At 38.0% G+C, this 14898-nt stretch overlaps 1 protein-coding gene across 1 annotated transcript in view; it reads right to left on the bottom strand.

Moving 5' to 3' along the window:
- Asciz (ASCIZ zinc finger protein) overlaps positions 1-9068 on the bottom strand; it is a gene marked incomplete at its 5' end in the record, with an annotated part of 128543 nt that extends 119475 nt beyond the window's left edge. The window contains 1 exon segment of the mRNA XM_053772578.2: positions 8925-9068. Coding sequence (XP_053628553.2) covers positions 8925-9068 — 144 coding nt within the window.
- Positions 9069-14898: the final 5830 nt, after the last annotated feature.

The following is a 14898-nucleotide window of genomic DNA, read 5'->3' on the forward strand; positions in this document are numbered from 1 at the left end:
AGCCATGCGTGTCGTATGAGGCGACTAAAATGCCGGGAGCAATGGGCTAGTAACCCCTTCTCCTGTATACAATTACTAAAAAAGAGAAGAAGAAAAACTTTATAAAACTGGGTTGCTTAAATGTGCGTGGATGTAGTGCGGATGACAAGAAACAGATGATTGCTGATGTTATGAATGAAAAGAAGTTGGATGTCCTGGCCCTAAGCGAAACAAAGCTGAAGGGGGTAGGAGAGTTTCAGTGGGGGGAAATAAATGGGATTAAATCTGGAGTATCTGAGAGAGTTAGAGCAAAGGAAGGGGTAGCAGTAATGTTAAATGATCAGTTATGGAAGGAGAAAAGAGAATATGAATGTGTAAATTCAAGAATTATGTGGATTAAAGTAAAGGTTGGATGCGAGAAGTGGGTCATAATAAGCGTGTATGCACCTGGAGAAGAGAGGAATGCAGAGGAGAGAGAGAGATTTTGGGAGATGTTAAGTGAATGTATAGGAGGCTTTGAACCAAGTGAGAGAGTAGTTGTGGTAGGGGACCTGAATGCTAAAGTAGGAGAAACTTTTAGAGAGGGTGTGGTAGGTAAGTTTGGGGTGCCAGGTGTAAATGATAATGGGAGCCCTTTGATTGAACTTTGTATAGAAAGGGGTTTAGTTATAGGTAATACATATTTTAAGAAAAAGAGGATAAATAAGTATACACGATATGATGTAGGGCGAAATGACAGTAGTTTGTTGGATTATGTATTGGTAGATAAAAGACTGTTGAGTAGACTTCAGGATGTACATGTTTATAGAGGGGCCACAGATATATCAGATCACTTTCTAGTTGTAGCTACACTGAGAGTAAAAGGTAGATGGGATACAAGGAGAATAGAAGCATCAGGGAAGAGAGAGGTGAAGGTTTATAAACTAAAAGAGGAGGCAGTTAGGGTAAGATATAAACAGCTATTGGAGGATAGATGGGCTAATGAGAGCATAGGCAATGGGGTCGAAGAGGTATGGGGTAGGTTTAAAAATGTAGTGTTAGAGTCTTCAGCAGAAGTTTGTGGTTACAGGAAAGTGGGTGCAGGAGGGAAGAGGAGCGATTGGTGGAATGATGATGTAAAGAGAGTAGTAAGGGAGAAAAAGTTAGCATATGAGAAGTTTTTACAAAGTAGAAGTGATGCAAGGAGGGAAGAGTATATGGAGAAAAAGAGAGAGGTTAAGAGAGTGGTGAAGCAATGTAAAAAGAGAGCAAATGAGAGAGTGGGTGAGATGTTATCAACAAATTTTGTTGAAAATAAGAAAAAGTTTTGGAGTGAGATTAACAAGTTAAGAAAGCCTAGAGAACAAATGGATTTGTCAGTTAAAAATAGGAGAGGAGAGTTATTAAATGGAGAGTTAGAGGTATTGGGAAGATGGAAGGAATATTTTGAGGAATTGTTAAATGTTGATGAAGATAGGGAAGCTGTGATTTCGTGTATAGGGCAAGGAGGAATAACATCTTGTAGGAGTGAGGAAGAGCCAGTTGTGAGTGTGGGGGAAGTTCGTGAGGCAGTAGGTAAAATGAAAGGGGGTAAGGCAGCCGGGATTGATGGGATAAAGATAGAAATGTTAAAAGCAGGTGGGGATATAGTTTTGGAGTGGTTGGTGCAATTGTTTAATAAATGTATGGAAGAGGGTAAGGTACCTAGGGATTGGCAGAGAGCATGCATAGTTCCTTTGTATAAAGGCAAAGGGGATAAAAGAGAGTGCAAAAATTATAGGGGGATAAGTCTGTTGAGTGTACCTGGTAAAGTGTATGGTAGAGTTATAATTGAAAGAATTAAGAGTAAGACGGAGAATAGGATAGCAGATGAACAAGGAGGCTTTAGGAAAGGTAGGGGGTGTGTGGACCAGGTGTTTACAGTGAAACATATAAGTGAACAGTATTTAGATAAGGCTAAAGAGGTCTTTGTGGCATTTATGGATTTGGAAAAGGCGTATGACAGGGTGGATAGGGGGGCAATGTGGCAGATGTTGCAAGTGTATGGTGTAGGAGGTAGGTTACTGAAAGCAGTGAAGAGTTTTTACGAGGATAGTGAGGCTCAAGTTAGAGTATGTAGGAAAGAGGGAAATTTTTTCCCAGTAAAAGTAGGCCTTAGACAAGGATGTGTGATGTCACCGTGGTTGTTTAATATATTTATAGATGGGGTTGTAAGAGAAGTAAATGCGAGGGTCTTGGCAAGAGGCGTGGAGTTAAAAGATAAAGAATCACACACAAAGTGGGAGTTGTCACAGCTGCTCTTTGCTGATGACACTGTGCTCTTGGGAGATTCTGAAGAGAAGTTGCAGAGATTGGTGGATGAATTTGGTAGGGTGTGCAAAAGAAGAAAATTAAAGGTGAATACAGGAAAGAGTAAGGTTATGAGGATAACAAAAAGATTAGGTGATGAAAGATTGAATATCAGATTGGAGGGAGAGAGTATGGAGGAGGTGAACGTATTCAGATATTTGGGAGTGGACGTGTCAGCGGATGGGTCTATGAAAGATGAGGTGAATCATAGAATTGATGAGGGAAAAAGAGTGAGTGGTGCACTTAGGAGTCTGTGGAGACAAAGAACTTTGTCCTTGGAGGCAAAGAGGGGAATGTATGAGAGTATAGTTTTACCAACGCTCTTATATGGGTGTGAAGCGTGGGTGATGAATGTTGCAGCGAGGAGAAGGCTGGAGGCAGTGGAGATGTCATGTCTGAGGGCAATGTGTGGTGTGAATATAATGCAGAGAATTCGTAGTTTGGAAGTTAGGAGGAGGTGCGGGATTACCAAAACTGTTGTCCAGAGGGCTGAGGAAGGGTTGTTGAGGTGGTTCGGACATGTAGAGAGAATGGAGCGAAACAGAATGACTTCAAGAGTGTATCAGTCTGTAGTGGAAGGAAGGCGGGGTAGGGGTCGGCCAAGGAAGGGTTGGAGGGAGGGGGTAAAGGAGGTTTTGTGTGCGAGGGGCTTGGACTTCCAGCAGGCATGCTTGAGCGTGTTTGATAGGAGTGAATGGAGACAAATGGTTTTTAATACTTGACGTGCTGTTGGAGTGTGAGCAAAGTAACATTTATGAAGGGATTCAGGGAAACCGGCAGGCCGGACTTGAGTCCTGGAGATGGGAAGTACAGTGCCTGCACTCTGAAGGAGGGGTGTTAATGTTGCAGTTTAAAAACTGTAGTGTAAAGCACCCTTCTGGCAAGACAGTGATGGAGTGAATGATGGTGAAAGTTTTTCTTTTTCGGGCCACCCTGCCTTGGTGGGAATCGGCCGGTGTGATAATAAAAAAAAAAAATAAAAAAAAAACCACGGTGACATCACACATCCTTGTCTAAGGCCTACTTTTACTGGGAAAAAATTTCCCTCTTTCCTACATACTCTAACTTGAGCCTCACTATCCTCGTAAAAACTCTTCACTGCTTTCAGTAACCTACCTCCTACACCATACACTTGCAACATCTGCCACATTGCCCCCCTATCCACCCTGTCATACGCCTTTTCCAAATCCATAAATGCCACAAAGACCTCTTTAGCCTTATCTAAATACTGTTCACTTATATGTTTCACTGTAAACACCTGGTCCACACACCCCCTACCTTTCCTAAAGCCTCCTTGTTCATCTGCTATCCTATTCTCCGTCTTACTCTTAATTCTTTCAATTATAACTCTACCATACACTTTACCAGGTACACTCAACAGACTTATCCCCCTATAATTTTTGCACTCTCTTTTATCCCCTTTGCCTTTATACAAAGGAACTATGCATGCTCTCTGCCAATCCCTAGGTACCTTACCCTCTTCCATACATTTATTAAATAATTGCACCAACCACTCCAAAACTATATCCCCACCTGCTTTTAACATTTCTACCTTTATCCCATCAATCCCGGCTGCCTTACCCCCTTTCATTTTACCTACTGCCTCACGAACTTCCCCCACACTCACAACTGGCTCTTCCTCACTCCTACAAGATGTTATTCCTCCTTGCCCTATACACGAAATCACAGCTTCCCTATCTTCATCAACATTTAACAATTCCTCAAAATATTCCTTCCATCTTCCCAATACCTCTACCTCTCCATTTAATAACTCTCCTCTCCTATAATAATAATAATAATAATAATAAATAACACTATGTAACTAAATTACACTTTTGTCATGTTCCTGGGAAATAAGCATTATTTTCCAATTCTTATAACTAAACAAAATCTAAAAAATGCAATTTTGATCCCAGAACTTTGCTTTTGTGGCTAGGACACTTTTGAATACTTTCAAGAAAGACTGATGTAAAACTATTATGTTCTAGGGTTTTGCTTGTCAAATATATAAACAGGGGCTCACAAACCAGCATTCAGTTCAGCTCTGGCTACCTGAGAAGACACGTCAGATGAAGTGAAATGGCATCATGAGGCTGCAATCATTAAGTTCTCTGTAACAGCATCTAAAAAAATGTGTGAAGCTTGCAAAGGATATTTTGGCATGCCAGTTGGAGACCAAGACAAGACCTGGGCCCCTCATGTTGCTTGTGAACATTGTAAGAAAACACTGGAAGGTAAGAAAGTCATTAGTTATATGAAGGGTAAAATCTTGAATAGGAACATTTTTTAAATGATATGTATGTAACAGAAACTAATTCTTTTGTTCTTTTACAGGATGATATAGAGGAGAAAAAAGAGCCATGAAGTTTGCTGTTCCTAGAATATGGCGTAAACCCGCTGATCACTCAACCAACTGCTACTTCTGCCTCGTGGATCCTTCCAAACACCGAACTGGGAAACATGCACCTGCTATTTCTTATCCAGACCTTCCCTCTTCCACTGCATCAGTACCACACAGTGCTGATCTTCCTGTATCTACACCTCCAGAAAGAAGTCAATTCTCAGAAGAAAGCAGCAAATCAGAAAATGAAGAGCACAGTGAACAAGACTATGATCTCACAGATGCAGCTGTTGGGAGGAATCCTAACTACCCAAACCAAACAGACCTCAATGACCTTATCAAGAGATATTGGTTTGACATAGTCAAATGCTGAGTTTTTGATTTCAAGGCTCAAGGAGTGGGACTTGCTGGATGAAAGTGTGTAAGTGACAAGCCAAAGAAAATGTCACCAACATTTCTCAAGCTTCTTCACTAATGAAGACAGGTTGTGCTACTGTAATGATGTATCAGACCTGTTTGATGCAATTGGAATTGCATGCAATCCAGATGAGTGAAGACTCTTCATTGACAGCTCCTCCAGAAGCCTAAAAGCTGTACCTCTGCACAATGGGAACAAGTATCCATCTCTTCCCTTGGCTCATTCAGTGCATCTTAAGGAGAATTACAGCAGTGTCAAACTTCTACTGGAAGCTTTGAACTATGATAAGTATGGCTGGAAGGTTACTGGGGACTTCAAAATGATGGCATTTCTGATGGGACTCCAAGGAGGTTTTACCAAGTTTCCCTGTTATCTTTGTCATTGGGATAGTAGAGACAGAGCAGCACATTACCAGAGGAAGCACTGGACTCAAAGGACTGAGTTCTCAGTAGGAAGACACAGTATCAAACATAAACCACTGGTGGATCCTCAAAAGGTTCTGTTCCCTCTACTACACATCAAACTAGGGCTAATGAAACAGTTTGTTACAGCACTTGACAAAGAGTCTGCAGCCTTCAAGTTTCTTCAAGACTTCTTTCCCAAGCTATCAGAGGCTGGTATCTTCACTGGACCACAAGTCAGGAAAATCATGGAGTGCTCAGAATTTCCCAAGAAGCTCACAGAGAAGGAAAAGGAAGCGTGGGAGAGTTTTGTTGCTGAAGCACAGGGCTTTCTGGGCAACAAGGCTGACAATTATGTGGAACTTGTCGAGACCTTGGTAAAAGGCTATGGTCAGATGGGTTGTAGGATGTCCCTTAAGGTCCATATCCTTGATGCTCATCGTGACAATTTCAAGGAGCATACTCAGAAGAGCAAGTGGAGTGCTTTCACCAAGATATAATGAACTTTGAACACAGATATCAGGGATCTTATAATGAAAATATGATGGGAGACTACATTTGGGGGCTTAAACAGGAAAGTGATTTGTTGCATGCTCACAAACCTAGAAAAATTACTCATTTTTAACTTTGTAAATATGTTTCAGAAAGTTTAAAATAAAATTTGTGTAAATTTTATGTAAATTTTATTTATTATATTATATATTTTTGTTTTACATCCAAAACTAGCAAAAAGTATTGAAATTTAGCCATTTTTTTGTCAAAAATTCATCCTGTAAGCCACAAAAGTAAAGTTTAAAAGGAAAAAAGGGCATTTTCTATTGTTTTGCAATAAAAGGAGTTGGAAAATAACACTTGCCAGGAAAAAAAAAATTGTGTTACATAGTGTAATCGCTCTGCAGCACTTTAACCCTTAAACTGTCCAAACGTAGATCTACATTTTTTTCAACATTTGAAAGTAGTATGCATAAAATGTAGATCACCTTTTTTTTTTAATATTTGAAAATGTGTAAAAAACTTTGATCTACTTTTTTTTTTGCTATATTTGAAAATATGTAAAAAAAACGTAGATCTACTTTTGAAGCACTATGCATGTGAACGTAGATCTGCTTGACAGTTTAAGGGTTAAATGTCATACGTATTTTGCATAGGTTTGGTAGCTGGTTATGGTTTATTAGCTGAGAAATAGGGTAAATAATTTATTTTTGTGGGCGATGATGGATTCAAAACAGGAGAGACCTGGGAACATGATTACTGAACAGAGGGGAAGGGTCCTTAGTGACTGAAATTCCTATTTATGAATTGGAACTTGTTGAAAATAGTGTGAAATAGCCAAATTACCCACTTCTGGGTAGTTCTGATGGTTGACTGAGCAGTTTCTAGCAGTAAATTAATAGTACAGTTGACCTACAGGTCGACCATCACTAATGCAGCAATCAGTAATCCAGTTCCATCAGTAATCCGACACTAATTTTGGCTAGCATAATTTCAAATTTCTGGGGTTACCACACCAACCTATCGCTGCTGTTTTGGTGGTGCTGATTGCTACACAAGTCATTACAATTTCTTTTTCTCCATTTATTGTTATAACCTGCTCACTTTTGAACAGACTGATACAGTTGTCAGAGAAGTGGCAAATGAAGTTTAATATAGACAATTGCAAAGTTCTAAATGTTGGACAGGAAAATAACCATGCCACATACAAACTAAATAATATAGATCTTAATATTACTGATTGCAAAAAGGATTTAGGAGTTCTGGTTAGCAGTAATCTGAAACCAAGACAACAGTGCATAAGTGTTGGCAATAAAGCTAACAGAATCTTTGGCTTCATATCAAGAAGCATAAATAATAGAAATCCTCAAGTTGTTCTTCAACTCTATATATCCTTGGTTAGGCCTCATTTAGATTATGCTGCACAATTCCGGTAGTATTACAGAATGGATATAAATGCACTGGAAAACATACAGAGGAGGATAACAAAGTTGATCCCGTGTATCCGAAATCTTCCCTATGAGGATAGGCTGAGGGCCCTGAATCTGCACTCTAGAATTAGGGGGTCCATGTTTGAGGTGTATAAATGGAAAACAGGAATGAATAAAGGGGATGTAAATAGCATGCTAAAAATATCTAACTTAGACAGGACTCACAGCAATGGTTTTAAGCTGGAAAAATTCAGATTCAGGAAGGATATAGGAAAGCACTGGTTTGGTAATAGAGTTGTGGATGAGTGGAACACACTTCTGGGTACTGTTATAGAAGCTAAGATGTGTAGTTTTAAAAATAGGTTAGATAAATACACGAGTGGGTGTGGGTGGGTGTGAGTTGGACCTGACTAGTTGGTGCTACTAGGTCAGATGCCGTGCTCCTTCCTGAAGTGGAGGTGACCTGACTGGGTGGGCCATTGGTCTAAGCCGGGGGTTGACGTGGACCTGCCCCACATGGGCCAGTAGGTCTGCTGCAGTGTTCCTTCTTCCTTTTGTTATGTTCTTGACAAAAAGAACACAAGTAATGAACCTATGTTTCTTCACCAATCTCTACTGAACACATGTGTTGGATATGTGTAGAGCCTGCCTTGCAGGGGTCAGAAGAAAAAGATTTCATTTGGATTGTTAACTCACAAGGCTAGTTACCCAGAATAACCCAATAAAGCCACTATATCCTACTTATATAACCCTTTTCCCCAAGATGTGACACACAACAGTTGGGTAACACCCAAGTACCTGCTTACTGCTAAGTGAACAGGGAAAGAGGTGTAAGAAAACATGCCCAATATTTTCCCTTGTGCTGGGAATGAACCCAGATCCTTCAGATGTGAGGTGAGAGCACCATCACTTGAGTTACTTGAGCCAGTGGCTTGATGCAGTGTACCTCTATCTTGTGTGTATGGTGGATGTAAGACTTGCCTAGTATGGGGCAGTAGGCCTACTGCAGTGCAATTCTATTTTTATTTTCTTATGTATGGTTGGGTGATCCGAAGACCTGCATAACATGAGGCAGTAAGCCTACTGAAGGGTGGCTCTATTTTTTGGATTTTAATAGCTTAGTTATTTTTTTTATTAAAATTTATTTCTTTTTGTATATGACTATTTGCTGAAAGTGTGGTAAACTCATTTTTTGGGGGGGAGGGGGGGGCAAACATTAGTCAAGAAATTTGGAATCTGCAAAGCTTCAAAATGAATCTCTCTCTGTTACATGTTATAATAGGTTCACTTTATGTGTTGTCAGCCAGGAATGCATCTCCCACAAAGTGGTAGATGCATTATTGGTATTATACAGTGTTACTTGCATTGATAATATACTGTGTTAATTGTTCTTTTTCTTTTTTCTTTTACTCAAATTCAATTACTGCAGAGTTACATAATGAACTAATACAGTTTTCCTGGAAAAATATAATTAGCAAATTTCTTTTAGTTTAATAAACACCATAATAATTACTGTCTAAGATATATGAAGTTACCTGCTTCAGGTACTTCAGCTTGGGAAAGTGTTTGGCCTTCACACCAAAGTCACTATGATACACACATGACACCACTGGGCAGTGATACCACACTGGAATCCCTGCACTAGACACAACATTACTGACGCTTTCTTGATGATGCACCTAGAAATGAGAGATGTGTGAAAAAAGGCTATGAAAGCTTAAATTCAATAGAAATCATTTAATCTAATATCACAGATGTATTTTCCAGCGTCAGAAGAGAAGACTAACCTTAGTGACTGGCTATGTAGTATTTCAGTAAACTCTTGTAATGTGACCTAATGCAATATGATTTTATTATAACATGGTTTCAAAAAATGGAACTTACAATTAAGTAACAAAAAATACTTGTAATTACATGCAGAAAATCTCAAAAGTATAAGTAATGGGTGAAATTTGGCTATAATGCCCATTGTGCAGCTGGATAGCACATTCATTATGCATTAACATACCTAGCATTCACATACCCTGTATCTACTTCAAATCGAATTGTACAATAATTGTGCATGCTGATGACTAATAATAAAATGTGAGCAAGTCTGTGTAAACAAGAATGATGAGATGAGGCTAAATAATAAAACATTTTGGAATTTGTATTTCAACCCTACATATCTTTGGCTTCAGCATAGAGAAAATTTGAGACCCAACAATTTCAAGTCTACAACACTGTTTATACACTATGTGTTATACACTAATAATACCATATACAGCAGGGCCCCGCTTTACGGCGTTTCACTTTATGGCATTCCGCTAATACGGTCATTTCAAATTATGACCAAAACTCGCTATACGGCTCCCCCCACCTGACTTTCTAATACGGTCACCGCGCCCCACCTTGTTTGTTTACATTCTTCGTGAGCTCAGTAAGCACTAAGTCTCTCCATTTTGTCTGGAAACTCCAAAATTTCAAATGTTTTTAAAAGTTATTTCATATTTTATATATACTCTGATAATTATACTTATGTATACCTGTACTTAAATAAACTTACATACTGTGCTGGCATGCAGGTACACATTAAAATCAGTAAGAGTGTCTTATGTCTCCAGACGTCATATTAGTAATGATAATAATCATCGAGTCTCATTTAAATGTCGTATATTACGTTAAATACACATTTTCATTAATCCATCTATGATATTTTTTCAAAATTATATAATAAACATGATACATAACATAAAAAGATGATAAATACACCCCACAATAGAATAAATAAACATAAATATGAGATGTGGTAGCAGACGACTTGCACAAGTGACGCCATATTAGAAATGCTAATAATAATAATAATAATAATAATAATAATAACAATAATAATAATAATAATCACCGAGTCTCATTAACCCTTTGAGGGTCGACAGGCACTCTCCGAAACTCGTTCTCAGGGTCGGCCAAATTTAAAAAAAAAAAAATTATTTTCTCTTATGAAAAGATAGAGAATCTTTTTCCGATCATAAAGACACCAAAAGTTTGAAATTTGATAGAAAACTTACGGAATTATGCTCTCGCAAAGTTAGCGGTCTCGGCGATGTTTACGCATCGGCGATTTTGCCCACTTTGAGCCCCATTTTCGGCCAATTTCACTGTACTAGTCGACAAAAAACATGAATATTTCGCTAGAACTCCATTTTTTCTATCGAATGGGTGCAAGAAACCACCCATTTATGAAATTCAACTATCCAGTACAGTGGTCAGAATTTAGCAATTTTGCCAATTTCACACAAATTTCAAAAGATGCCAATTTCCGAATAGGGTCCAGAATAAACAAGAAAGACATTCCTGGCACTAAAATGACATTTCCTCTAGTCATTAGTCACGTCTCAAGGTCCCTCTTATATTCTTTTGCTTTCCACTTTGAATTTTTATTCTCACAAAAAATATAAGATTTACTGTTATGCAGACTACTGCATTAGGGTAAAAAATGGTATAAATATTATTGGTGCACTTGTGAAAGAATATTAGACTCGCCAGTTGACGTGTATTGCACGCTTGGCACGATTTGTTTACTTTTGAAGTTTGGTAAAAATCGAACATTTCTGCTACTTTGAGCTCAATTTCAAGGCACCTTTCATTGTAAAACCTGTCAAAATCATCTCAATTTCTGTAATATGTCTTCCATTCTATAAAATGAGACCAAGAAAACAAGAATACAACAATAAATACCATACGAAAATACACTGCAAAGTCGCTGATTTATTCCAAAAAAATGGTCAAAGTTTTTTTCTTCTCATTATGCACTGTGTGCTGCAGGATTTTTTTTAGACTGTGCACACTGACCACATAGACCCATTCTTTCATATGAAGGCCTACCAGCTTTCTCCCACTAGATTTGAGGCAGCTAGAATTTATGCGTACTAGTACGTCAAAAACCCCTACGCGTAAGACGTACTAGTACGACCAAAACCCTCAAAGGGTTAAATGTTGTACATTACGTTAACCCTTTCAGGGTCCAAGGCCCAAATCTGGAGTCACGCACCAGTGTCCAAGAATTTTCAAAAAAAAAATTGTTATTTTTTCTTATGAAATCGTAGAGAATCTTTTTGTGAAGGTAATAAAACAAAAAGTACGAAATTTGGTGGAAAATTGACGAAATTATGCTCTCGCAAATTTTGATGTGTCAGCGATATTTACGAATCGGCGATTTTGCCGACTTTGACTCCCATTTTAGGCCAATTACATTATTCCAATCAACCAAATTCTTAGCTATTTCACTAGTATTACTTCTATTCTATCGATTGAGCACAAGAAATCGCCAAGTCAACTGTTTCAACTACAAAATAAAGTGATCGGAAATTGTTAATTTGGCCAATTTAACACAAAGTTCAAAATATTCCAATTTCAAAATAGGGTCCAGAATGAACAATGTAGGCATTCCTGGCACTAAACTAACATTTCCTCTGTTCATTAGTTATGTTTTGAGGCTTTACAAATAAATTCCATTTTAATTTTTTATTCACATAATGAATTTTTATTCACACCAAAAAATAGAAGATTTACTGTTATGCAATACTGTAATAATTGTATATATATCATCACCATATTTGTGAATGTATATTAGACCCACCAGCTGACGTGTATTAGACGTGTGAGGTCGTTTGTTTACTCTTGAATATCGGCAAAAATTTAACATTTCTGCTACTTTGAGCTCAGTTTCAAGCCATTTCCAGTGCTAAAACCAATCAAAATCATCTCTATTTCTGTAATATGTCTTCCATTCTATCAAATGAGACCAAGAAATCGCAAATACAACTATAAAAAACATACGAAAAAACACTGCAAAGTTGCTGTTTTAATCGAAAAATCATGATTTAATTTTTTTTCTCTCATTATACACAGTGTGCTGCAGGATCTGTTTTATGTGGTGCACACATACCACATAGATGTATTCTCTCATATCTAGGCCCAAATGTACCACTCACAGTTTATCAGAGTGAGCTGACCTCATGGCGTAGATCTACGGTTTGGACCCTGAACATAAAGCCGTAGATCTACGGGACGGACCCTGAAAGGGTTAATATACACATTTTCATTAATCCATCCATGATATTTTTTTCAAAATTATATAATAAACACGATACATAACATAAAAAGATGATAAATACACCCTACAATAGAATAAATAAACATAAATATGAGATGTGGTAGCCAGATAACTTGTACAAGCGATGCCAAGAATAACATTTTCTCTAATCTAACATAAGAGAAAATGTGTTACTGGGGGTAACTGTAGAAAATTATTCCTTTCGTATGTATGTAAGTAAGTTTATTCAGGTATACACAAATACAGTTACATAGATTATCATACATAACAACATATGTGTAGAGAACCTAGGATAACCCAAAAAAGTCAGAGTGACTTATTTCCATTGCCTTCACTCAGAGCATCATTTCTTCTCAAAATAATGTTACATGAGAATGGGAGTGTTCTTCTTTATTTATTCTACCGTATCAATGTAGACAACCTGTACACAATGTAACTTGTACACAAACCAGACGTGTACACTTCATTTACAAAACTTACCTTCGCCTGGTTTGTTTACATAACTCTGCGCCTGTTCTCTCTCATGCACTCATTCTTTCTCTCTCTCATTTATTCGTTTTATCTCATTTACTTACTCCTGACCCTACATTAAGACTACAAATATTTTAAGGTAAGTAATGAGTGAACTGTATATACATTTTATCGCTCTGGGATGCTTAAATGTAATAGAATATTATGTGTAGGTGGGTTGGCCTGGTATGGTAGCCGGGCTGACTACCATACATACTACACTTGATTTTTTACAATAAATACTACTCATCTCACCCTATATTTTAAGGTAAGTAATGAGTGAACTGTATATACATTTTATCGCTCTGGGATGCTTAAATATCATAGAATTGTATGTGTGGGTGGGGTGGCCTGGTATGGTAGCCTGGCTGACTACCATACATACCACACTTGATTTCTTACAATAAATACTACTTGTCTCACCCTAGATTAAGACTATAAATATTTTAAGGTAAGTAATGAGTGCACTATGTGTGTATTGTACTTTTTTATTGTTTTTTGATGCCTGGTTCTATTGCTAACTTAATATATGTTAGTGTAAACTTGTTATCTAGTGTTTGTATGCATTTGTAAGTGGAAAAAAAGGGTGTTCCACTTTACGGCGGTTTCCGCTTTACGGCGGTAGCCTAGAACCTAACCAGCCGTATAAGTGGGGCCTTCCTGTAGTTACAACATTCCTAGGTAGTAGGTTGGTAGACAGCAACCGCCCAGGGAGGTACTACCGTCCTGCCAAGTGAGTGTGAAACGAAAGCCTGTAATTGTCTTACATGATGGTAGGATTGCTGATGTCCTTTTTTCCGTTTCATAAACATGCAAGATTTCAGGTACATCTTGCTACTTCCACTTACACTTAGGTCACACTACACATACATGTTCTTCTTCTTTCATACATGTACAAGCATATATATATATACATACACCTCTGGGTTTTCTTCTATTTTCTTTCTAGTACTTGTTCTTGTCTATTTCCTCTTATCTCCATGGGGAAGTGGAACAAAATTCTTCCTCCGTAAGCCATGCATGTCGTAAGAGGCGGCTAAAATGCTGGGAGCATGGGGCTAGTAACCCCTTCTCCTGTATATATTACTAAATTTAAAAGGCAAAACTTTCGTTTTTCCTTTTGGGCCACCCCACCTCCGTGGGATACGGCTGATACGTTGAAAGAAGAAGTTACAACATTATCACACACCTTAAATTTCCTGCTTTTCAAGTGTCATATACACTGATCACTTGCTGCAATGTAACTACCACCATCAATTATTTCCAGTAAATAATAGAAAAATATGTGAGATACCTCCTTAGTTTATTAAATGGAACTTAGAATTAGGTAACAAAAATTACTTGTAATTACATGCAGAAAATCTCAGAATTAAGAGTAAGACAGAGAGTAGGATAGCAGATGAACAAGGAGGCTTTAGGAAAGGTAAGGGGTGTGTAGACCAAGTGTTTACAGTGAAACATATAGGTGGGCAGTATTTAGATAAGGGTAAAGAGGTTTTTGTGGCATTCATGGATTTAGAAAAGGCATATGACAGGGTGGACAGGGGGGCAATGTGGCAGATGTTGCAGGTGTATGGTATAGGAGGTAGGTTACTGGAAGCAGGCCTTAGACAAGGATGTGTGATGTCACCATAGTTGTTCAATATATTTATAGATGGGGTTGTAAGAGAAGTGAATGCTAGGGTCCTGGCAAGAGGTGTGGAATTAAAAGATAAATAATCAAACACAAAGTGGGAGTTGTCACAGTTGCTCTCTGCTGATGACATGGTCCTTTTGGGAGATTCTGAAGAGAAGTTGCAGAGGTTGGTGGATGAATTTAGTAGGGTATGTAAAAGAAGAAAATTAAAAGTGATTATAGGAAAGAATAAGGTTATAAGGATAACAAAAAGATTAGGTGACGAAAG

Source organism: Cherax quadricarinatus, chromosome 9, assembly GCF_038502225.1.
Source record: "Cherax quadricarinatus isolate ZL_2023a chromosome 9, ASM3850222v1, whole genome shotgun sequence".
NCBI lineage: Eukaryota > Metazoa > Arthropoda > Malacostraca > Decapoda > Parastacidae > Cherax > Cherax quadricarinatus.